The 26,507-nt window shown below is 43.6% G+C and overlaps 1 protein-coding gene across 2 annotated transcripts in view; it reads left to right on the forward strand.

Annotated features, from left to right (window-relative positions):
- Window positions 1–26,507, forward strand: part of LOC128692997 (SR splicing factor protein kinase) — a 308,083-nt gene that overhangs the window by 226,267 nt on the left and 55,309 nt on the right. For both annotated transcript variants that reach the window (XM_053782432.2, XM_053782431.2), the window contains exon 2: window positions 24,949–25,046. In XM_053782432.2, coding sequence (XP_053638407.2) covers window positions 24,949–25,046 — 98 coding nt within the window. The remainder of the gene's footprint in view (window positions 1–24,948; window positions 25,047–26,507) is intronic.

A 26,507-nucleotide genomic window follows, 5' to 3' on the forward strand; every position in this document is an offset into this window, starting at 1 on the left:
GAGTTTTTTTTTTCTTTTTGTATAAGCAGTGAGAATTTGTCAATATTGACCATCACATGTGATTGAACTAGTGACTTCTTAGACAGGAGTCGCCAGTCTGACCATCCGACCATAGTAGGAGTATTCAGCATCATGTTATTTTCCTGTGTTTACCGGAAAAATTTGTTATAGTGCATTTTTTTTTTTTTTGCACTAAAGTGAATTTTTTTTATTTTGGTATTATCCGTAAAGGATACTATGAAGCCTGTGAGAACGAGAAAGTTTAAAGGTGCTAGGACTACACCTTGGCGTATTGAATTCTTCAGTTTGTTAAGGCTGGATTTTTGTCTTAACATTGTTTGTAATCTGTTTTGTTCTTATAATTTTGAATATCCTTTTCCTCACTTTTTTTTGTAAATATTAACCTTATTTTAAGGGGTCTATGGTCGCACTTGTCACATGCCTTTACAAACTCTTTGTAGATCACATTTGAGGTTTAGTATCTTTCCAAATCCTTGGTGATTTTGTCATAATCTAATAGTTGTTATTAGGCATTTAGACTTGATCTTCCCTCTCCATAACCATGTTGACCTGGGTTGGCTAGCTCGTGTTTTAATATAAAATCAGTAGGTTAGTGTGAAGTTAGTGCCAATGATCTCTGATATTTTTTCATCGACCTTCTGCCTCATATACGGAGATTGGTTATGCATGAACTTTTTAAGGTCTCTGGGATCTTACCTGAATTTAAGCTGTTCTTTCAAAGAACATGGAATAATTGTGCTAGTGGGACTAAGCTTTTCTTTATAAAAGCTCACTGTTCACTGATTGTTGGAGCCAATTCCCTGTACACCCCCATCCCCTCACGTTTGTTAATTCTTAGGATATCAGCACATGAAGTATACTTCTTTGTACTTCAGTAAGATTGTGATCAGTGACTTGTGCTGCGGATTTCCTCTTTACATTTCCTTTTACTTCGCGAACATTAAATATGGCGTATTTTTTATTTCTAGTAAGTTATTTGTTGATTCAGTGATTGTTATTTGATTCAGTGCAGCATCTATGAGCTTGAGCTAATGTACATCACAGTCATCCACCCATTGTGAGTATTATGGTGTACAGTACCGACTAGTAGATAAGTAAGGCACACATGAAGCACGATCTTTTTTCCCAAACGTATTCGATTGATGAAACATACTCTGTAGGTGAAACGTTTCGCAATAAACCTGTCCGTTGCAAATGTCTTATCAGTTCCTCTCTGTACAATACTGTTGCCTCTTTCTGTTTTGCATTTTGAAGATTGAACTCGCCAAGGAGGATGATATTTGGTGTAGAATTTTCAAGATTTTCTATTCAGTTTTCAAATTACTGTTCATTGAATTCCTCGGCCATTACCAGTAGTTGTTTGTATACGAGGATAATTAAGAGGTATTGGGTCATCACTTTTATTGGAAACACTTTCATTTCTGATAATGATTTTAACACTTGTGTACAACCTATTTTCAGATGCTGATATCACTGTCCAAGAAATTTATTATGCTAGTCTTTGTAACAACTCTGAACGTTGACTTTATACGAGGCCTTAGTGTAGACCTATCCCTACACACACCTACCCTGACCTATCCATACACAGGCCCACTCTGACCCATTCCCTGCACTCCCACTCTGACTAACCAACCCTCCCCTGCACTCTCACCCTGATCAACCCTTTTCCTCTACATTCTCACCCTTACCCCCTCCCTCCCTCCCTTTCCCTTCCCCTTCCCTGCGCCCAACACTATAACTTCCTCCCCCAGCGTCTTAAAGCTCTCCAAGTGGTTACTCGTGTTCCATGTCCTTCACTGTCTTAGTTGACTGCCTTTACCACCACAACCACCTTTGCACCAGCTTACTGCCTCCACCGACTCTTAATCAGCCTACCGCCACCTCTGTTGTCAGTGTTACTGTGTACTTGTGTAGTGAACCTAGATAATCCCAATAGGCCAGAGGCCTCACTCTCAGTTCCACGCTAGGCATAGACTGGACAAGGCAAGGCCTGGGCTTCTCCTCAAGACTCTCTTAATTATACGCCTCCAAACATCCAACGTGTGTATTTCTTACTCCAGTATCTCCTGACGAACCCCCACGACACTATCACCACTTGCGTGTGTGACGTGAGTGAATGTTGTTGTTGCTTGTATGACGTGGGTGAGTGCTGCTTGTGTGTGAGACGTAGGTGAATGCTGTTGTTAGGGTGAATTGATGGGTAGTGCGTGTGGGAAGGGGGAGGAACAGCAAGCATGCTGTGCTGAATTTATTGTCTTACAAGCTGCGAGCAAAAACAGCTCAGTTTATATATATTTAACAAGAAAATGTGGCCTAGACTCGTACTGTGCGAGTAGAAACACTTGAAAGACTTCAGACGTCAAGTGTGTGTTGAAAACTAGAGCATGAGAAGGTGAGGTGGCAGTTGAGGGGGAGGTAGGATGTGGTGGCACGTGAGGGGAGGAAGGAGGATGTGGCAGGAGAAGGGAGGGAGGATGAGGTGGCTGGTAATGGGAGGGGAGGGAGGATGAGACAGGTGAAGGGTGGGGAGGGTACGGTTTGTTGACAGACCATTTATGCAGTGATGGGAATAATGTCACATCTCGTCTCATCTCAAGTAATTTACTCAGTGCCAGCCCGTCTCTTCCTCTGTGCCAGTACACCCAGTCATCCCTGTCACTTGTGGTAGTATTTGTTCCTTCACTGTGCCAGTACACCCAGTCATCCCTGTCACTTGTGGTAGTCTTTGTTCCTTCACTGTGCCACACCACCACCGCTTCACTAGTGTCATGCAGACTCCTTTTTTTAATGTGGCTATGGAAAGCATCTTGCTGATATTATGCTTCCGTGTTGTAGATGTCTTGTGTGGGCACGTCAACACTACATTTGTTACAGTGAGAGGGAGGGAGAGGGGAGTAAACGAGAGGTATAGAGAGAGAGGGTGGGGGGAGTGTGGTGAGCAAGATGTCTCGCTATGGTCAGAGGATCACTAGGTGTTGTCATGGCAGCCGGCTCTTCACTCCTTGGCTTGACCCTCGGCTTTATCTCTCCCCCTTTCATGTTTTCGCAGCTACTGAGCTAGCTGCCTCCACAGTTTATTCGGCAATTCCCCACTCCTTCCCTGGTCGTGGTCTTTTGTTTAGTACTTTTCCCCTGGTGGTGGTCTTTGTGAACTTTGTCTGTTATTATTGTCCTGACATCTTGATAGGTTATTAAATATCACCGAAGGGGCACCTTTAAGTAGTTCGATTTTTTCTTGCTCTAAGGTTATTGTTTATAGATTTAAATTTCCAGTGCTGGCACACGGTAACTAGGGAAAGGCTCAAGCAGCTATTGCTTTGTGATGTAAATGGTTTAGAAAACCGACAAATTGAAAACTGAGGCACTTGTGCAACATTTGGGAATCTTTGTTGAGGAAACGTTTCGCCAGCCAGTGGGTTCAAACCAAAACAGAGAAGAATGAGATGGAGGAGTTTGAGGTAATCAGTCCCTCATCTTAGTCACTTTGTTTATTACATCAATCTTGAGAAGAGCACAGCATATGGTCAGAGAAGTGGCTTATATACTGCAGGCAAGTGAGTAGAAGCAGGAGGAGGCGGAGTCACCGGTGGACAAATTCACTAGTGCAAGTAGGTCGTGCCTGTAGGTTAGGCATGACTTGGCCTCACATGGGCCAGTAAAGCCTTTGTTGTGTATCAGATATAAAATGAGGATGAAGATACTAAATAATATAATGGTAGGAATATATTATGAAAGCTTAGACTCAGGTTTGAAAGAAATTGATTCACCATTATGTAGAAGGGGAGGGAGGGAGTTTGAGTAGAGGTAGGGGATGGATGGAATGAGGATGGAGGGGGGGGTCTTAATGGCTTAGGCTCTTATTATAATTATAACTTAAGTCTGTGTCATGTCATTATAATCAGAGTGTAATTGGAGACCTATAATTAGTAGGTTTATCATGTGTAATGAGGGGAATACTGTGCGGGAGTTTACCAACCCACCGCCCAGGCCGCAGCCAAGGCTAAGTAATGATGCTCAGTAATTATCTTAGATCCTCTCTTATATATTCATCTATTATAATTCCTATGCTAGTGCGTTAAAGTTTGTCTTGAGCTTCCAAGTGAGAGAAGCGTGAGGGCGAGAGGAGGAGCGTGAGGGTGAGAGAAGGAGCATGAGGGTGAGAGAAGGAACTTGAGGGTGAGAGAAGGAACTTGAGGGTGCGAGGAGGAGCGTGAGGTTGAGAGGAGGAACGTGAGGGTGAGAGGAGGAGCATGAGGGTGAGAGGAGGAGCATGAGGGTGAGAGGAGGAGCGTGAGGGTGAGAGAAGGAGCATGAGGGTGAGAGAAGGAACTTGAGGGTGCGAGGAGGAGCGTGAGGTTGAGAGGAGGAACGTGAGGGTGAGAGGAGGAGCGTGAGGGTGAGAGGAGGAGCATGAGGGTGAGAGGAGGAGCGTGAGGGTGAGAGGAGCATGAGGGTGAGAGAAGGAACTTGAGGGTGCGAGGAGGAGCGTGAGGTTGAGAGGAGGAACGTGAGGGTGAGAGGAGGAGCGTGAGGGTGAGAGGAGGAGCGTGAGGGTGAGAGGAGGAGCATGAGGGTGAGAGGAGGAGCATGAGGGTGAGAGAAGGAACTTGAGGGTGCGAGGAGGAGCGTGAGGTTGAGAGGAGGAACGTGAGGGTGAGAGGAGGAGCGTGAGGGTGAGAGGAGGAGCATGAGGGTGAGAGAAGGAGCATGAGGGTGAGAGAAGGAGCATGAGGGTGAGAGAAAGAGCATGAGGGTGAGAAGGAGGGTGAGAGGAGGAGCATGAGGGTGAGAGAAGGAGTATGAGGGTGAGAGAAGGAGCATGAGGGTGAGAGAAGGAGCATGAGGGTGAGAGAAGGAGCATGAGGGTGAGAGAAGGAGCACGAGGGTGAGAGAAGGAGCACGAGGGTGAGAGAAGGAGCGTGAGGGTGAGAGGAGCATGAGGGTGAGAGAAGGAGCATGAGGATGAGAGGAGCATGAGGGTGAGAGAAGGAGCATGAGGGTGAGAGAAGGAGCGTGAGGGTGAGAGAAGGAGCGTGAGGGTGAGAGAAGGAGCATGAGGGTGAGAGAAGGAGCATGAGGGTGAGAGAAGGAGCATGAGGATGAGAGAAGGAGCATGAGGGTGAGAGGAGCATGAGGGTGAGAGGAGGAGCGTGAGGGTGAGAGAAGGAGCATGAGGGTGAGAGAAGGAGCATGAGGGTGAGAGGGGCATGAGGGTGAGAGAAGGAGCGTGAGGGTGAGAGAAGGAGGGTGAGGGAAGGAGCGTGAGGGTGAGAGAAGGAGCGTGAGGGTGAGAGAAGGAGCGTGAGGGTGAGAGAAGGAGCGTGAGGGTGAGAGAAGGAGCGTGGGGGTGAGAGGAGAAGCGTGAGGGTGAGAGGAGGAGCGTGAGGGTGAGGAGGAGCGTGAGGGTGAGTGGAGGAGCGTGAGGGTGAGAGGAGGAGCGTGAGGGTGAGAGTAGGAGCGTGAGGGTGAGAGGAGAAGCGTGAGGGTGAGAGGAGGAGCGTGAGGGTGAGAGGAGGAGCGTGAGGGTGAGAGGAGGAGCGTGAGGGTGAGAGGAGTAGAGAGAGGGAGAGAGGAGGAGCGTGAGGGTGAGAGGAGGAGGGTGAGATGAGCGTGAGGGTGAGAGGAGCGTGAGGGTGAGAGGAGGAGCGTGAGGGTGAGAGGAGAAGCGTGAGGGTGAGAGGAGGAGCGTGAGGGTGAGAGGAGAAGCGTGAGGGTGAGAGGAGAAGCGTGAGGGTGAGAGGAGGAGCGTGAGGGTGAGAGGAGGAGCGTGAGGGTGAGAGGAGGAGCGTGAGGGTGAGAGGAGGAGCGTGAGGGTGAGAGGAGGAGGGTGAGATGAGCGTGAGGGTGAGAGGAGGAGCGTGAGGGTGAGAGGAGGAGCGTGAGGGTGAGATGAGCGTGAGGGTGAGAGGAGGAGCGTGAGGGTGAGAGGAGGAGCGTGAGGGTGAGAGGAGGAGGGTGAGATGAGCGTGAGGGTGAGAGGAGGGTGGTGAGATGAGCGTGAGGGTGAGAGGAGGAGCGTGAGGGTGAGAGGAGGAGCGTGAGGGTGAGAGGAGGAGCGTGAGGGTGAGAGGAGGAGCGTGGAGAATGGCAGGTTAAGAAGTAACTTTGGTCTGGCTGGTATGTGACTGGTTGTCACATACCAGCTTTTAGCATTACTTTTTTGTTGTGGTTTTTTGTGCGTTTATGTTTAGCTTTATTTTCTTGTGTAGAATTGAGTGCTAGCGGCGCATTTGGTACACCAAGAGAAAACGTCGTAAGTGTCCGGTGCCCAAGACTGTTCAACAGCCTCCCACCATGCATAAGGGGAATTACCAATAGGCTCCTGACTGCCTTCAAGAGAGAGCTGGACAGATACTTAAAGTCGATGCCAGATCACTTGGGCTGTGGTGCATACCTTTTACTACGTGCGGCCAGCAGTAACAGCCTGATTGATCAGGCCCTTATCCACCGGGAGGCCTGGTCGTGGACCGGGTCGCGAAGGCGTTGGTCATCCCCAGAATACCCTCCAGGTAGCGTAATGTTAACAGGGGGTCCATTCTTCCACTTGTACCTCCGTGTTCTAGTACTCCCCTCTCTCTCTCCGTAACATTTTGTATTATTGTTATGCACTGATTCTTTTATCTTCCAGAGTCGTCGGTTTTGTTTTTCTTTCTTTTCGGTATCTCTCTGTATTTCTAACATTTTCCTATACGTTAAGTTGGTGGTCTCTATGCTAGTGCTGTACATGTTGTGATGGTTCTACTACTTAAGTCATGTATAATGCAATGGAAGATTTTTATTCAGGTTCTTGAATATTGTTGTGAGATTTGTTTAACACAAGTCACAAGGTTGTGTGATTTGTTTAACACAAGTCAAGGTTGTGCGATTTATGCGCACCTCTGGTTATATATTAGGCATGATGCTGACTACTTTTCTTTATTAACTTAAAGTTCAACCGTAAGTTGCACCGTCTCGAGCTTAGTTTCTCTCTCTCTCTCTCTCTCTCTCACTCTCTCTCTCACTCTCTCTCTCACTCTCTCACTCTCTCACTCGCTCACTCACTCACTCTCTCTCTCTCTCTCTCTCTCTCTCTCTCTCTCTCTCTTTCTCTCTCTCTCTCTCTCTCTCTCTCTCTCTCTCTCTCTCTCTCTCTCTCTCTCTCTCTCTCTCTCTCTCTCTCTCTCTCTCTCTCTCTCTCTCTCTCTCTCCCCCCCCTCCTTGGTTTTCATTACCTTACATTTGTTTGGTTAAACCCTACTAGCCACTTTAGTTTTTGTATGTTTTCCCGGAGTATCTTCTTATTCTCCAATGTATTTTAACACACTCCTCAGTTTTGTATCATCAATAAAAATGGAGAGACAAGACTCTAATCCTTCTGGAACGTCATTAAGTACAGCCGTGGTTCTTGTTCATGTTACGTACTCCTGCACTGCTCCCCCAGAATATCAGCATTTCTCTCTCCTCAGATATTCCTTGATCCGCTGTAGTGCTTAACCTTTTGTTTCTGCTTTATTCTTTTTCTTAGTTAACCACTTGGTCTGCGTGTGTTTGTAGATGCTGGGTAAAGGACATCTTGTTTTAATATTACCTTTACATTATTAATGATTTCTCAGTTTTTATGTAGTCATTGAAACTACCAGAGATAAATAATCCATATATTGACGTGATGAAGTTCGAAAAGCATCACCTGGGCTCGTGTATAATTCAAAAGCAAGGGAGATGATCCCAGGAACTATCACCAGGTATCCTCTGCATTATGTACTGGAGTGCGATAAAATTAATGAATTTAGAAACAACTCACTCAGAAGTGTTCAAGAAATGGCTAAGTATTTTATCCACAGTGGTATATTACAGACCATTCTGGAGAAATACCCTGACTTGCTAGCTGTAAATAAAGCATTACCACATATGTGCATGTGTGTGTGTGTGTGTGTGTGTGTGTGTGTGTGTGTGTGTGTATGCACTCACCTAGTTGAGATTGCAGGGGTCGAGTCCAAGCTCCTGTGTGTGTGCGTGTGTGTTTGTGTGTGCGTGTGTATGTGTGTGTGAGTGTGTGTGTGTGTGTGTGTGACTCAACAATCAATATTTGCACCAATAACTCACTACAGTTGTGACCGGGTGTGGAAGTGTGAATTGCTCATTACTCTAAAATTTGTTCATGATTGTAGCCATGTATAAACGCAAGTAACCATTCTTACAGTATTCATTACCTTTGTAACTTGTGAGTTCATTACCTTGTACCTAGTTCAGCCATCAAAACTTTGGGGCCCAGTCCCTGGACCCATTGTGTGTACCTCTATAATCTGTTAATACCTTTGTAACTTGTCATGATTGTGACTAGACCTACCTGGAGTTCATTACCTTTGTAAATTGTGAATTCATTACCTCTGTAACTTGCTCAGCCATCAAACTTTGAGGCCCAGTCCCTGGACCCATTATGTACCTCTAATCTTTTGACTACCGCCCACAGGATGGGTATGGGGTGCATAATAAACATATTAAACTAAACTAACTTAACTAATGTTACCATCCATAACTTGAATTTTCTTTTGTTGCAGGTAAGTTGTTTTGTGTAGCCACGTGGGGAGAGGTAAGTAAGATAACTTGTCTCTGGGATCACCGCTTGCTGCTGCTAGTGATGCTGCTGTCGCTGCCATTATCATAGCCTCCAGGCCGGGGGCACAGACAGGGTGGTTGATCAGTCGGTCACCAGGAAAGCCTGCCAAAGGCAGGGCTGTGAGAGAACCTAATATTCTTAACCGGCCACAAATACAGACAAGAACAGCAGCCTTGATGGATAGGCAGTTAGCAGGAAAACCTTGTCCTAGGCCGGGACATGAGTAGAAAAACTGAGAACCGTCACAGATATATCAGTGATAATTTTTACATATGCATGTGGCCTTTAAAATAAAATTAGTTTTTGTTAGGCTGAGCAGATACGCTAATCATCTGTGGCTGCTTTATCTTTATTAAATATATATAGAAATACAAAGGTTTGCAGCACGACTTGTCCTGGAGGTGAGATGTTTGACCACCAAGGAGAAACTGAGAGTTGAACCTGACGACCCTGGAGGAGAGTCACCCAAGTACCTGCCTGGACCTTGTTGAACTTTTAGCTCCTGATTTTAATATATTCCAGCGGATTTTTTTTAACTGACGTTGGGTATTTTAACCTATTGTGTGTGTGTGTGTGTGTGTGTGTGTGTGTGTGTGTGTGTGTGTGTGTGTGTGTGTGTGTGTGTGTGTGTGTATACTCACCTAGTTGTACTCACCTAGTTGAGGTTGCAGGGATCGAGTCCAAGCTCCTGGCCCCACCTCTTCAGTGGTCGCTACTAGGTCACTCTCCCTGAACCATGAACTTTATCATACCTCTGCTTAAAGCTATGTATGGATCCTGCCTCCACCACATCGCTTCCCAAACTATTCCACTTCCTGACTACTCTGTGGCTGAAGAAATACTTCCTAACATCCCTGTGATTCATCTGTGTCTTCAACTTCCAACTGTGTCCCCTTGTTGCTGTGTCCCATCTCTGGAACATCCTGTCTTTGTCCACCTTGTCAATTCCTCTCAATATTTTGTATGTCCTTATCATGTCCCCCTATCTCTCCTGTCCTCCAGTGTCGTCAGGTTGATTTCCCTTAACCTCTCCTCGTAGGACATACCCCTAAGCTCTGGAACTAGTCTTGTTGCAAACCTTTGCACTTTCTCTAGTTTCTTTACGTGCTTGGCTAGGTGTGGGTTCCAAACTGGTGCCGCATACTCCAGTATGGGCCTAACGTACACGGTGTACAGGGTCCTGAACGATTCCTTCGTCGGAATGATGTTCTGAGGATTGCTAGGCGCCCATATGCTGCAGCAGTTATTTGGTTGATGTGCGCTTCAGGAGATGTGCCTGGTGTTATACTCACCCCAAGATCTTTTTCCTTGAGTGAGGTTTGTAGTCTCTGGCTCTGACTGTGTATGTGTGTGTGTGTGTACTCACCTAGTTGAGGTTGCAGGGGTCGAGTCCAAGCTCCTGGCCCCGCCTCTTCACTGGTCGCTACTAGGTCACTCTCCCTGAACCATGAGCTTTATCGTACCTCTGCTTAAAGCTATGTATGGATCCTGACTCCACTACATCGCTTCCCAAACTATTCCACTTCCTGACTACTCTGTGGCTGAAGAAATACTTCCTAACATCCCTTTGATTCATCTGTGTCTTCAACTTCCAACTGTGTCCCCTTGTTACTGTGTCCAGTCTCTGGAACATCCTGTCTTTGTCCACCTTGTCAATTCCTCTCAGTATTTTGTAAGTCATTATCATGTCCCCCCTATCTCTCCTGTCCTCCAGTGTCGTCAGGTTGATTTCCCTTAACCTCTCCTCATAGGACATACCTCTTAGCTCTGGGACTAGTCTTGTTGCAAACCTTTGCACTTTCTCTAGTTTCTTTACATGCTTGGCTAGGTGTGGGTTCCAAACTGGTGCCGCATACTCCAATATGAGCCTAACGTACACGGTGTATAGGGTCCTAAACGATTCCTTATTAAGATGTCGGAATGCTGTTCTGAGGTTTGCCAGGCGCCCATATGCTGCAGCAGTTATTTGGTTGATGTGCGCTTCAGGAGATGTGCCTGGTGTTATACTCACCCCAAGATCTTTTTCCTTGAGTGATGTTTGTAGTCTCTGACCCCCTAGACTGTACTCCATCTGCGGTCTTCTTTGCCCTTCCCCAATCCTCATGACTTTGCACTTGGTGGGATTGAACTCCAGGAGCCAGTTGCTGGACCAGGTCTGCAGCCTGTCCAGATCCCTTTGTATTTCTGCCTGGTCTTCGATCGAATGAACTCTTCTCATCAACTTCACGTCATCTGCAAACAGTGACACCTCGGAGTTTATTCCTTCCGTCATGTCGTTCACAAATACCAGGAACAGCACTGGTCCTAGGACTGACCCCTGTGTGTGTGTGTGTGTGTGTGTGTGTGTGTGTACTCACCTAATTGCACTCGCCTAATTGTGGTTGCAAGGGTCGAGACTCAGCTCCTGGCCTCGCCTCTTCACTGATCGCTACTGGATCCTCTCTCTCTCTGCTTCCTGAGCTTTGTCATACCTCTTCTTAAAACTATGTATGGTTCCTGCCTCCACTACTTCACTTGCTAGGCTATTCCACTTGCTGACAACTCTATGACTGAAGAAATACTTCCTAACGTCCCTGTGACTCGTCTGAGTCTTCAGCTTCCAGTTGTGACCCCTTGTCCCTGTGTCCCCTCTCTGGAACATCCTATCTCTGTCCACCTTGTCTATTCCCCGCAGTATCTTGTATGTCGTTATCATGTCTCCCCTGACCCTTCTGTCCTCCAGTGTCGTCAGTCCGATTTCCCTTAACCTTTCCTCGTACGACATTCCCTTGAGCTCTGGGACTAGCCTTGTTGCAAACCTTTGTTCTTTCTCTAACTTCTTGACGTGCTTGACCAGGTGTGGGTTCCAGACTGGTGCTGCATACTCCAGTATGGGCCTAACATACACAGTGTAGTGTCTTGAACGATTCCTTATTAAGGTATCGGAATGCTATTCTCAGGTTTGCCAGGCGCCCGTATGCTGCAGCGGTTATTTGGTTGATGTGTGCCTCCGGTGATGTGCTCGGTGTTATGGTCACCCCAAGATCTTTCTCCCTGAGTGAGGTCTGTAGTCTTTGTCCACCTAGCCTATACTCTGTCTGCGGTCTTCTTTGCCCCTCCCCAATCTTCATGACTTTGCATTTGGCTGGATTGAATTCGAGAAGCCAGTTGCTGGACCACATGTCCAGCCTGTCCAGGTCTCTTTGCAGTCCTGCCTCATCCTCGTCCGATATAATTCTTCTCATCAACTTCACGTCATCTGCGAACAGGGACACTTCAGAGTCTATTCCTTCCATCATGTCGTTCACATATATCAAAAATAGCACTGGTCCTAGAACTGACCCCTGTGGGACCCCACTCGTAACAGGCGCCCACTGTGATACCTCGTCACGTACCATGACTCGTTGCTGCCTCCCTGTCAGGTATTCCCTTATCCATTGCAGTACCCTCCCTTTTACGTGCGCCTGATCCTCCAGCTTCTGCACTAATCTCTTGTGGGGAACTGTGTCAAAGGCCTTCCTGCAGTCTAGGAAAACGCAATCTACCCACCCCTCTCTCTCGTGTCTTACTTCTGTTACCTTGTCATAAAACTCCAGGAGGTTTGTGATACAAGATTTGCCTTCCATGAACCCATGCTGGTTTTCATTTATAATCTTGTTCCTTTCCAGGTGTTCAACCACTCTCCTCCTTATAATCTTCTCCATGACTTTGCACACAATACATGTCAGAGACACAGGTCTGTAGTTTAGTGCCTCGTTTGTTTCCTTTCTTAAATATGGGGACTACATTAGCTGTCTTCCATTTCTCAGGTAGTTGCCCAGTTTCAAGGGATGTGTTGAAGATTGTGGTTAGAGGCACGCACAGCATCTCTGCTCTGTGTGTGTGTGTGTGTGTGTGTGTGTGTGTGTGTGTGTGTGTGTGTGTGTGTGTGTGTGTGTGTGTGTGTACACATACGTACTTCAGTGTGGTATTTACTTGGGTTTGCTTTTTGTTAAGTGGTTCGCTCGCATGGTAGTGTAAATCTTTGGAGCAGAGCTAAATCGCTCTATGGTACCAACGCTCAGTCAGTTTTAGCACACAATTTTATAGAAATGACGACGTAGGAGATACTCGGAGGAATTTATTACGATTAGTCTATAGGCTGCTTGAATTTCGACGGAGATATGGAATCTAAACAGACTGACTCACAGGGATGTTAATAACTACAATTTGAGTCTCACGGTAGTAGGCAAGTGCAATTAATGTGGAAACGGTGAAGGTAAACGCCCTACACAGCTTCAAGAGTAGTTATGTTACGACTAAAGACGCCCAGAAACCAGTAATGCTGGTCGAGGAAGCTGTAGAGGCTCTGCTGGAAGCCATCACTACTCAGCATAAACAGCTTCAGGAGCTATTTAGCAGGAAGAATATTTGTCTTTATTATTTAAACTTCTAACATAAGTACTGCATGAAGAGGATGGAGCTTCTCTGATGTGTAATACTACGACGATTCAGTAATATATGGAACTTAGCCAAGTCTTTTGTTTCTTTGTGAGGTTGGGAAGTCCCTAGTGTGTGGGTGAAGCCCTTGTGTCTTTGTGTTCAACTGCGTCACTGTGCGTCTTACAGGCTCTCACCTCCCAGGTGTGGGGATTAACGCTGCTGGGATACACCTAACAGCAGTGCTATATCTTGCAACAGTGTTGGTATCGTACAGCAGTAAAGTGCCTTACAGCAGTATTGTCTTACAGTAGATTTGTCTTACTGGCTCTTACTAGATAAAGTGAATTATCAACAAGTCTCTGGTTGTCTTCACAAGAGAATTGACAGTTTCTTCAGTTCCTGTTGGCCGCACGTAGTTCGACGTGCGGCCAGCAATAACAACCTGGTTGATTAAGCCTTGATTCACCGGAAGCGTCTTTCAGGTATCCTTCAGGTTCAAGTTTGAGTGGAGATAGTCGGCACTTAAAGAATAATAATAATATTAATAATTTTATTTCTACAAGTACATGTACAAGGTATACAGTCCTAGCTGACATCAATGACATACTATTATATAGAAAGCCCCCTTATTATGCAGAGCATTTCGGGCAAATTAGGTTAGTTTTGTCCCAGTATGCGACCCATGCTAGTTGACTAACACCCAGGTACTCACTTTACTGATGGGTGAACAGGGACAGCAGGTGTCCTATGGAAACACGTCCTAATGTTTTCCAGCCGTACCTGGGGATCGATCCCCGGGCCTCAGTGTGTGAGCTGAGTACGCTAGCGATCGAGCTAGTTAGAAACCATTTGCTCGTTGTTCTAGCCCTTTAAATTTAGTACAAGCAACATACTGTTACGAGAGGAAGAATTTGTGGTCGTCAGAGACGTGTGACCAGTTAGGAGCGCTCTTGCACCCCTCGCAGCCCGGCCTGAAGCCAACCTTGCCTGTTGACTACCAGGTCATCCACCCGTTAGTTGAGATATAACATGTTATTGTTTTGTGGTCAAGTCTGCGTATCCTATTCGTTTTTGTAGGCATTCCGTTTTTGTAATTATTTCAAGAAAGCATAGAATTAACACTTCAGTTTTCTGTTGACAGTAATATATTGGTTCTGTATTGCCAACTAATTCTATTTCCTGAAATGCTCTGCTTAACCAGGGGCTTTCAGCTCCTGGCCCCGTCTCAACTTGCCACCTGCCAGATTCAGTTTCCTATCTTCGTGAGCCCTATCGTACCTATTATTAAAACTATGTATGAAGTCTCTCCACTTCGATCTCATTCTGTTTCCTAAACACCCTAAGACTAAATAAATACCTCCTGACATCCCTGTGACTCAGCTGTGTCTTCAACCTCCAGCTGTTCCCCTTAGTACCTATTTCCCGCCTCTCAGACAGCCTGTCCCTGTCTACCCTATCAATTCCCCAGAGTATTTTGTATATTATCTTGTCTCCCTTGTACTTGCCTATATGTGGTTACATGGGTCAGTTCACAGCTCTTGGCCCTGCAGGTGTGTAGTATGTGTAGTGAAACGTGCCAAGAATCGTGAGGGAGCTTAACTCTTCTCCAAGTTGATGGACTGATTACATCGTCATTATTTCACTACTACTGCTGCCTCTGTATTTGACTGAAGAAGCCTACTGTGTAGGCGAAGCATTTCATCAATGAAGATACCCAACTGTTGCACGTGTCTTAATCTTCACATGTCGGTATTTTATACCATTTCCAACATCGTGAGGTAGACTTTTGTAGAGAGTAGGGGGACACTTTCACCTTAGAGGTTTATGCTGGTGGCAGTATGATTGTGGTGGTGATTGTATGGTTATGGTGGTGGAGTGAAGGGTGACTCCCTCAAGATAATATTCCACTCTGCTATATTGACGCTTGCAAGCTCAAGTGTAAACTATCCACCTTCCTCCCTTCCTCTCTGTGTCCCTTCCCTTCTCCTTCCCTTTCCTTGCTCTCTTGATTTCCCTTTTTCCGTCCTTTCTTCCTACCACTGTTCATCGGCTCGAGTTTTGCCTGGACCTATATCATACCAAATGACGGTATTGTCAATGTATAAACAATCCACGACCACCGTAATTAAATATTTAAAAACTTTGCAGATATTGCAGAATGTTTAATAATACTCGTCGTTCATCCCAAGTTTCCGTTTAGGTTCTCGACTATCTTAGCATGCTAGCCAGGTACACTAGGCAGCATTTTAGTGCTATTTCCCAACACACTGGCAGTAGGCCACCAGCAGCAACAGCCTGGTTGACCAGGCAAGCACCAGGTGAGTCTTGCCCAAGGCCGGGCTGCGAGAGTAGAAACACTCACGGAACTCATCAAAGGTATATCAAAGGCTGTTAGTTTTAGAGCTGGGTTGCTGTGGATTCGAACCCCGCTGCGTTCAATGAGTTCTCTTGTATATATTGATGTGACATTGGCAGTGTTCCAGTCATCTGACAGTTACTGTTTATTTGTCAACTTGTCATGTAACACTCAGTTGCTCTGCTGTTCCTCACACTACCAGAAGCCAAGCTGATATCTTTCTATAACATTTTTTTTTTTGTTGTATCTGATTTTCTCGGTAGGATAGACAGCCACCATCCAGGGAGGTCCTGCTCTAATATCTCGTAATAAGAGTGTAAAAATGGGAACGTAAGACTGATCTTTTCATCACCTGAATATGTAACGGTTGAATCTTACAAACTTGTACTCTCAATTGCCTTTTTCTTAAAAGTGCTTATTCCATTTAGGTCCATTAAGACCAAGCATCGGGGGTGTTTATCCCTAGAACTGTCAACAGTTAGGAACTTCATTTTTCTGTCGTTGCAATTTTATTAGATCTTATATGCTCGCCTCTTTCTTGTCCCTTCCCCATCTTCCCTCTCCTGGCATTCCACATCTTTCCTTGGAGAGGTCCTTCTTGAACATTACATTCAGTTCTAATTCCTCCCTTGCCTGTCACTTAACTCCTTGAGTCTCAAGGTCTCTCACTCTATTTTTTTTCATCGTATGTGGCTATGAATTAGCTTCACTTATGCTTAAATCAATTATTTTAATTATTAAATATCCTGTGAAGACAGTCTAGTCTAGATACAGGAGTGGAACGGAAGTTCAAAAATTAGCTGATACAGTCTCACTCTGCAAAGGTGGCAGTGTAGCAAGCAAAAAATGTGTATACCAATAACACTGACGTCACACAGTATGAAAATCTTTCAGGATTGCTCAGCACAGTTGAAATATTTACACAACCCACGAATCTTTAGTGAAAACCTATGCCAGTTATTTTCCTTAAGGCACTGACACTGGACTTTGGGGGGAATAATGATGTACTGTATAAGTATATTAAAACCCTTTAACCCTTTGAGGGTCGACAGGCCCTCTCCGAAACTCGTTCTCAGGGTCGGCCAAATTTAAAAAAAAAAAAAATTATTTTCTCTTATGAAAAGATAGAGAATCTTTTCCCGATCATAACGACACCAAAAGTTTGAAATTTGATAGAAAACTTACGGAATTATGCTCTCGCAAAGTTAGCGGTCTCGGCGATGTTTACGGATCGGCGATTTTGCCCACTTTGAGCCCCATTTTCGGCCAATTTCACTGTACTAGTCGACAAAAAACATGAATATTTCGCTAGAACTCCATTTTTTCTATCGAATGGGTGCAAGAAACCACCCATTTATAAATTCAACTATCCAGTACAGTGGTCAGAATTTAGCAATTTTGCCAATTTCACACAAATTTCAAAAGATGCCAATTTCGGAATAGGGTCCAGAATAAACAAGAAAGACATTCCTGGCACTAAAATGACATTTCCTCTAGTCATTAGTCACGTCTCAAGGCCCCTCTTATATTCTTTTGCTTTCCACTTTGAATTTTTATTCTCACAAAAAATATAAGATTTACTGTTATGCAGACTACTGCATTAGTGTAAAAAATGGTATAAATATTATTGGTGCACTTGTGAAAGAATATTAGACTCACCAGTTGACGTGTATTGCACGCTTGGCACGATTTGTTTACTTTTGAAGTTTGGTAAAAATCGAACATTTCTGCTACTTTGAGCTCAATTTCAAGGCACCTTTCATTGTAAAACCAGTCAAAATCATCCCAATTTCAGTAATATGTCTTCCATTCTATAAAATGAGACCAAGAAAACTAGAATACAACAATAAATACCATACGAAAATACACTGCAAAGTCGCTGATTTATTAAAAAAAAATGGAAAAAGTTTTTTTTTTCTCATTATGCACTGTGTGCTGCAGGATTTTTTTTAGACTGTGCACACTGACCACATAGACCCATTCTTTCATATGAAGGCCTACCAGCTTTCTCCCACTAGATTTGAGGTCGCTAGAATTTATGAGTACTAGTACGTCAAAAACCCCTACGCGTAAGACGTACTAGTACGACGAAAACCCTCAAAGGGTTAAGACAAATGAAACTGCAGCTCACTCGGCAAATTTTTTTTTGTCTTGAGTATTTCACTAGTTTTTGTTGTGCTCAGTGAAGGTATACATGTCTTAGTTTTAGCTCAGGCCAAGTAGTAGTTATGGTTTATTCCAGTTGTGTTCATGACTTTGCTACTATCTCAACTCTGTATGATGGCGTATTTCTCTATCCAGCATTTTTTTTCTTTTTTTGTTCTTTTAAGTCAGAAACCATTGAAAGGCTCTGTTTAACCTGCACCATATTTTTTTATTAATGATGTTAGTTTTTAGCATGTTCCTGGCTGTACCTGAGTTCACCTTCTGTGGAACTGCTGACTTGCATCAGTGTTGGTCATATTATTTTGCATGTACATATATATTGGTGAGGTTGATTTGTTATCAGCTAAGGTTTGCTGAAATTATTTAAAATATCCACACTATGATTTGTATTTGTTTGTTTGGCTCTTGTACCAATAAGAGTTAGGATATGGAGGAAGTTTTAGAGAAGATTTAATTTAGGCAAACGTTGCATTTTCCATTCTGTTCTGTTATATTGCTTGTTTGTGTGTGCTATTGATCTCTGATCCTCGATTGTTGATCCCCGATCCTTGTCCAGGCACTAGCAGCACCTAGTCCAACATAATTATCATAGCCTGGCTGATAAGGAATTTGAGACGTGGAACCTGTCAAATTTCCTCTTGTAGCAGCCAGTTCTCGCACCAAAATGATAATCGTATAGATCTGAACATTTGAGGTTAAGTGTGTAAATAAATAAAGTTTACATAATCGAACTTGAAATAAAGAAAATTGCATTTGAACAGTTCATGAACAAATGATCTGTGGTCCATATGTTGGACTCTGTGCGACTTGCGTCAACAACTTGGTTGATCAGGTCACACAAGGAGACCTGTTCTGTGACCTGGCCACGGGCAATGTTCCTCCAAACCGTCTTCAGATAGATAGATTCCAGCTTAGCGTTCAAAAATTGATGTTGATCACCCCATGAAGAAATTATACATAGTATTAAAATGGAGATCAGTTGCTTGTAGAAAGTTAGAGATCTTCGTAATATCCTTTATATATGAAGTGAGGGTGTTGAAAGCTCTTAAACCATGTACGTACACTTAAATGACACTTGAATGAATTTTCTCTTGGTGTACCTGTTACACTGTTTTTCATTGGCTGCATTTTTGCATCGTCCACTAAATTTCTGCTGTTGTAGGGAGTACTTTCAGTATGCAGATTTGAAACCAATCCCTCCAGTATTTTGAAGGTATTGTATATTTTTTTTTTTTTTTTGCTTATGCTGCAGGGATTACACCTTAAAGCATTTTAGTAGTTATGAATAATGTGTCCTTGAACTGACACCTGGAGTTTACCTGGAGAAGGTTTCGGGGGTCAACGCCCCCGTGGCTCGGTCTGAGACCAGGCCTTGTGGTGGATCAGGGTCTGATCAGTCAGGCTGTTACTGCAAACTGACGTATGAACCACAGCCCAGCTGGTCAGGTATTGACTTTAGGTGCCTGTCCAGTGCCTTCTTGAAGACAACCAGGGGTCTATTGGTAATCTCCCTTATGTATGCTGGGAGGCAATTGATCAGTCTTGGGCCCCAGACACTTATTGTGTTGTGTCTGTGTACTCGTGGTGCCCCTGCTTTTCATTGTTGCACCTCCTGCCGAGTCTTTTATTTTCACAGAGAGTGATTTTTGTGTGCAAGTTTGATACTAGTCCCTCTAGGATTTTCCAAGTGTATACAGTGGACCCTCGGTTTTTGTGTTTAATCCGTTCCAGAGCGATCGGCAAAAACGGAAATCGGTGAAAATGGAAACCATTTTCCCCATAAGAAATAATGTAAACCCAGTTAATCCATTCCAGACACCCAGAAGTATTAATAAAAAAAATTTTCTTTTTTAGCTTAAAGATAGATTTACATGTACAAAAGAAGGAATATTCAATATGACACTTACCTTTACTGAAGGCTGTTGTTGATGGATGGAAGACAGGGAGGAGGAGGAGAGAGGGAAGAGGTTGTTCTTTGGAAGGGAAATCCCCTTCCATAAGGACTCTAGGTACCAAGTCATTATCTGGGGCCACTTCCCTCCTTTGTGTTTTAATGGCACTAGGACAGCTTGAGAGTCCCTGGACCCCTGTTGCACAAAATATCTTTCCAGATGGGTCTGTTTCTGGCGTCTCTTTAAGATTCGTCTAAAATGGGACATGTCATTGTAAAAGTCGCCAGCATTGATTGCAGCAGCTTTTTCAGGGTGATGTTCCTCCATAAAAGAATGCACTTTAGTCCACATTGCACAAATCTCCTTAATCTTTGAAGAGGGCACCCTCTTCCATCTCTCTTCCTCCACCTCTGAAGCAATTTCCTGAGCTGTGGTCTGTTACTGTTGCAGATAAAGCTCTTGCAGCTCATCAGTGGTTAGCTTTTGATTGTGGTCCTCCACCAACTCTTCCACATCCTTGCCACTCGCATCCAATCCCATCAAATTCCCCAATGCCACAATTGATTGCACAACAGGTGTAGGGTCGACAGGGTCAGCCTCAAACCCTTCAAAATCCTTCTTTTGGATACAATCTGGCTACAATTTTCCCCAAGCAGAGTTCATCGTCCTGGAAGTCACTCCCTGCCAAGCCTTATCTATAAGATATTGAAGTGATTCTTCCAGAACTCTTAGGGTCAATTCAGAGTCCGAGGTTATGTCAAAGCACCTTTGAAACATTGCTTTGGTGTACAGTTTTTTGAAGTTTGCAATGATCTGCTGGTCCATGAGCTGGATGAGAGGAGTGGTGTTAGGAGGCAAGAACTTCACTGTTACAATTGGTCTTCCAAGTCTGGAGGATGAGCAGGAGCATTGTCCATTAACCCTTTGACTGTTTCAGGCCCCTCTCTGAAACTGTCATTCTATGTCGCTCAATTTTTGAAAAAAAAAAAAATTATTTTTTCTTATGAAATGATAGAGAATCTTTTCCCGATGGTAATGACACCAAAAGTTCGAAATTTGGTCGAAAACTCGTGGAATTATGCTCCCGCGAAGTTAGCGGTCTCGGCGACATATGCATATCGGCGATTTCGCCGACTTTGAGCCCAATTTTCAGCCAATTCCGTTGTTCCAGTTGACCAAACTCATAGCTATTTCTTTAGAACTCCATTTTATCTATCAGCTGAGTACAAGAAACCTCCCATTTACTAATTTGGATTACCCAATATGGTGGTCAGAAATTGGCAATTTGGCCAATTTCACGCAAAATAAAAAAGATGCCAATTTCAAAATAGGGTCCAGAATAAACAAGGTAGACATTCGTGGCACTAAAATAACATATGCTCTGTTCATTAGTCACATCTCTAGGCCCCTCTTATATTATTATTGCTTTCTATTTTGATTTTTTATTCATACAAAAAAATACAAAATTTACTGTTATGCAGACGACTGCATTATTGTAAAAATGGTATAAATAATATCAGTGCACTAGTGAAAGAATATTAGACTCCCCAGTTGACGTGTATTGGACGTGTGGTGTGATTTATTTACTCTTGAACATTGGTAAAAATCGAACATTTCCGCTACTTTGAGCTCAGTTTCAAGGTCGTTTTCATCGTAAAAGTAATGAAAATCATCTCTATTTCTGTAATATGTTTTCCATTTTATCACCTAAGACCATGAAAACGCGAATACAACGATAAATACTATACGAAAATACACCTCAAAGTCGGCGTTTTATTCCAAAAAAACGATCTGAGTTTTTTTTTTCTCATTACGCAATGTGTGCTGCAGGATTTTTTTTATGTGGTGCACACTGACCACACAGACCCATTCTCTCACATGTGGGCCTACCAGCTTTCTCCCACTTGATTTGAAGCCGCTAGAATTATTGAGTATATATACGTCAGAAACATTGGCTCGTAAGACGTATTTATACGTCGAAAACAGTCAAAGGGTTAACAGGAGGCACTGGAGTGGCAATTTATTATCCAGGAGTTATTTCTTCACACTTGGGCCAAACACTTCATTGACCCATTCCAGGAAAATTTACCTTGTGACCCTTGCCCTTCTGTTAGTCTTCTACATCACACACAATTTACTCTTGATAACACTGTTATTCTTGAACACTCTGGGATTTTCAGAGTGATACACCAGTAAAGGCTTCGCTTTGAAGTCCCCACTAGCATTACCACACAACAAGAGAGTTAGCCTGTCTTTCATAGGCTTGTGCCCTGGGAGTGCCTTTTCCTCCTGCGTGATGTAGGTCCTCTTTGGTATTTTCTTCAAAAACAGGCCTGTTTCGTCACTATTGAACACTTGTTGGGGTTGGAATTTTTCAGCCTCTACGAAGTCTTTGAATTCCCGCACGAATTTTTCAGCCACATATTTGTCTGAACTGGCACCCTTACCATGCCTGACAACACTGTGTATGCCACTTCGTCTTTTTAAAGTTTTCGAACCAGCCTTTGCTGGCCTTAAATTCACCAACATCAGCACTCATTTCAGGCAGTTTCTTTGAGATCGTCATGCAACTGCCTTGCCTTTTCATGAATTATCGACTGCACAACACTATCTCCTGCTAACTCTTTCACTCTGATCCACACCAACAACAATTTCTCCACTTCATTTGTTTGGGATCTCTGTTTGGTTATTGCATTCACACCTTTCACAACATCAACTTCAATGATTTCTCTTTGCCACAATGGAGCTGATCGTTGATGGTGCCTTCCCGTACATCCTGCCGAGTTCAGCTATGCGTATGCCGCTATCATATTTTTGAACGATTTCTTTTTTCATTTCTACGGTGTTCCTCACTTTCTTTACCAAAGGACTGGCACTAGAAGTTTTCTTTGGGGCCATGGTGGCTTATTTAGCAGTCACGCACAACAAACAAGTGCCAAAAACAATGGATTATTATGAAATGTTTCGTATGACCTGGCAGGATATGTTCACTCACCGAGAAACAACGCGACACTGCCTGAGAATGCATGTGGGAGGTGGCGTTGTCTGGGCACAGGACAGGTTTCGTACCATCGACGAAAACGGAGGAAATCGACGAGAACGGAACCAAAATATTGACAAAAAAGTTGATGAAAACTGAAATTGGTGATAAAGGAGATCGATGAAAAGGAAGGGTCCACTGTATTATCATGTATCTCTCTTGCCTGCATTCCAGGGGAATACAAATCAAGGGCCTTCAACTGTTCCCAGTAATTTTGGTGTCTTATCATGGTGTCTTATCAGCAATTTTTCCCTGCCTTGAGCATTTAGTGTACAGCAGTATTCCAGCTTAGAGAGAACAAGCAATTTGAAGAGAATCATCATGGGCTTGGCATCCCTAGTTTTGAAGGTTCTCATTATCCATCCTATCATTTTCCTAGCAGCTGCAGTAGATACATTGTTGTGGTTTTTGAAGGCGAGATCCTCTGACATTATCACTCCCAGGTCCTTCACTTTACTTTTTTGCTCTATTGTATGGTTAGAATTTGTCGTATACCCTGATACAGTTTTAATTTCCTCAAATTTTCCATATCCGAGTAGTTGAAATTTCTCTTCATTGAACTTCATGTTGTTTTGAGTGGCTCATTTGAAGATTTGGTCGATGTCCGCTTGGAGTCTTGTGGTGTCTTCGATGGAGGTCACAGTCATGACAATCCAGGTGTCATCTGCAAAGGAAGACACAGAGCTATGGCTTACATCTCTTTCTGTGTCAGATATGAGGATGAGGCATAGAATGGGAACGAGTACTGTGCCTTGCTGAACAGAGCTTTTCACCGTAGCTGCATCAGACTTTACTCTGTTAACTATTACTCTTTGTGTTCTGTTTGTCAGGAAGTTATAGATCCATCTACCAACTTTTCCTGTTATTCTTTCATCACGCATTTTGTGCGCTATTACACCATGATCACACTTCTTGAACACTTTTGCAGTCTGTGTATACTACATCTGTGTTTTGTTTATCCTCTACAGCATCCAGGACATTGTGATAGTGATCCAGTAGCTGGGACAGGCAGGAGCAACCTGCTCTAAACCCGTGTTGACTTGGGTTGTGTAATTGATGGGTATCTAGGTGGTTGGCGATCTTGCTTCTTAGAGCCCTTTCAAAGATTTTTATGATATGGAATGTTAGTGCCATCAGTCTGTAGTTCTTTGCAATTGCTTTACTGCCACCTTTGTAGAGTGGGGCTATGTCTGTTGTTTTCACTAAGTGTGGGATGACCCCTATGTCCATGCTCTCTCTCCATAGAATGCTGAAGGCACACGACAGGGGCTTCTTGCAGTTCTTGATGAACATGGAGTTCCATGAGTCTGGGCCTGGGGCAGAGTGCATGGGCATGTCACGATCATTGATATTGTATACCTGGAGTATACCTGGAGAGGGTTTTGGGGGGTCAGTGTCCCTGCAGCCCAGTCTGTGACCAGGCCTCATGGTGGATCAGGACCTGATCATAAACCGACGTACGAACCACAGCCTGGCTGGTCAGGTACTGACTTTAGGTGCCTGTCCAAAGCCTTGTTGAAGACAGCCAGGGGTCTGTTGGTAATCCTCCTTATGTATTCTGGGAGGCAGTTGAACAGTCTTGGGGCCCCTGACACTTATTGTGTAGTCAATTATTGTGTAGTCAATTATTGTGCTAGTGGCACCCCTGTTTTTCATTGGGGATTTGCTGCATCGTCTGCTGAGTCTTTTGCTTTCATAGGGAGTGATTTTCATGTGTAAATTTGGTACAGTAATAATCCCTCTAGGATTTTCCAAGTGTGTATAATCATGTGTCGCCTACCTTCAAACAAACTGTTGAGACTTGTTACAACAGTTCTTGCTATAAATGTTTTATGGCAGATTTAAATCACCGGGGAAGATGTTATAGATTGGGCTTAATAAGGTTGTATATGGCATTCGAATTTCATTAACCACTGTGAATTTGCATCTGGTGGTTTGCATACAACAGTGACTAAATTCAGACTTTAAATTTTCACTGTCATTATGGACTACACTACTGGTAGTTTTGCCATTTTTTTGTACATAGAGGTATGTACCTGCTGTAGCTGGAGGTAAACATCATTTGCAATGCTAATGTGAGATTAAGATGATTAGGGAAGCTATTCATCATACAGCATTGTGTAAACAAGGCGTCACCAGAACTAAAACGTAGGATAGCAAGTTTTTAAGTCAGTAAATTCAGCATTAGTAAATATAAAAAAATGAAACATAGTCCACTAAGTTGTCACCTGGACAACCCTGGTTACACTGTTTCAGAAGATCTAGGATGGTGTGTTGATACTTGATTCACAAGTGCTAGGATGGTGTGTTGATGCTTGATTCACAAGTGCTAGGATAGTGTGTTGATGCTTGATTCACAAGAGCTAGGATAGTGTGTTGATGTTTGTTTCAGAAGAGTTAGGATGGTGTGTTGATGCTTGTTTCAGAAGAGTTAGGATGATGTGTTGATGTCTGTCTTTTTTTTTTTTTTTTCCAGAACTGATATCCGGGATCGAGAGCTGGAAGAGGAGGAGAGGGAAGAGGTGCTGGGATCCGATGATGAGGAGCAAGAGGACCCTTTCGACTATTGTAAAGGTCAGTGATTTTAGCAGCTAGTGTTAGGCCTCGCTACAAAGGATACTCCAGTGTTTGTGGTTGTTGTAGCTAATGGTAGCCCTCTTTTCAAGCATAAAGAGAATTACCAACAAACCTCTGGCTGTCTTCAAGAGGAAACTGGATAAGTTCAAGTCAGCTCCTGATCAGCCAGGCAGTGGTGTGGCTACCACCAACAACCAAAACCTTGCCCCCAGAATCGACGGAGGGTAAAGGCTAGTAATGTCAAGTTTAAAGTCTGTATAATACATGTGGGTCATTAAGGCTGAAACTCGCCTGTATACTAACATCAAGAATATTTTATTCCTTAAAATAGTGTTTAAAGTAAACTGTGTATATACGTACAACCAAACATAAATTCGTATGCTGCAACCCAGAGAAATATACAACGTGAGCAAATGTTTAGTAAATTCAACAATTAGGGACCTTACTGGGATAATAAACAAGGAATTATCCAACATTTCTTGGGGAAAAGGTCACGAGTGCTCTAAACCCAGACTAGTGAATGCATATGCTGAATACAGAAGTGTGGACTGTTGATGTTCCATCCGAGTTAAAAAAAAAAAAAAAAAAAATATAGAAGAGAGTTGTCAAAAAAGTGTTGTCAATCTTCTAAAATTGACAGACAAATTAGCGGGCTTAAGCAGAGCAAATACTACATTAATGCCAGACATAAGGAACACTGAAGAAATTAAAAAAATGTGCTCAAGAAATTGGGAAACCATAGAAAACACACAAAATTCCAGCAAGAAAGACAGTAGTGAGCATGAGCATTCATTGTTGTTTACAGGAGGCTGAGTTCAAGTGAAATACCAGAGACCTTAATTAAGAAGTGTGGATGTAGCCCCACCTCACAGAGGAGGCAGCCGAGCAATAACTAAAAATTACAAACGAGTAGCACTTAGCATCACTTACCGAAAATGTTTTAGGGAGGGCGCTAAGATGTCAGTTGATTGATTGATTTTGTGCAAATAGATCACATTGCCTAAATGAACGTTGCTTTAGAGCAGGAAGAGTGTGCCTCTCATAGTGACCACATTATTATGACAAAATGGATCTGTGACACATTGGAAAGATAATGTAATGCAGATGTGGTCTACATGGATTTTGCAAAGGCATGAAACATGACTCATCATAAGGTGATAGTAAACAGAGGAAAAGTAGTCCTAATAATGGAAAAAATTTGATACCATAAGGCATGATCCTGGCACCTTAACTGCTCCTCATCCTCATATTAGATATAGAAGAAAAACAAAGCAGGGTATTATGGATCATTCCAAAATGTGTAGGAAATTTGCCTTTGTAATTGCAGTGCACTGTGTAATATTTCCTAAAGAAAAACCATTGGTACAATATATAGACTTCAGACAACTTGAACTGCCTGGAGCAAGCACTAATGACTTCATTAATTGGACCCTCAATCATAAGGTATAGACTGAGACC

Source organism: Cherax quadricarinatus, chromosome 38 (genome assembly GCF_038502225.1).
Source record: "Cherax quadricarinatus isolate ZL_2023a chromosome 38, ASM3850222v1, whole genome shotgun sequence".
In the NCBI taxonomy this organism is placed as follows: Eukaryota; Metazoa; Arthropoda; class Malacostraca; order Decapoda; family Parastacidae; genus Cherax; species Cherax quadricarinatus.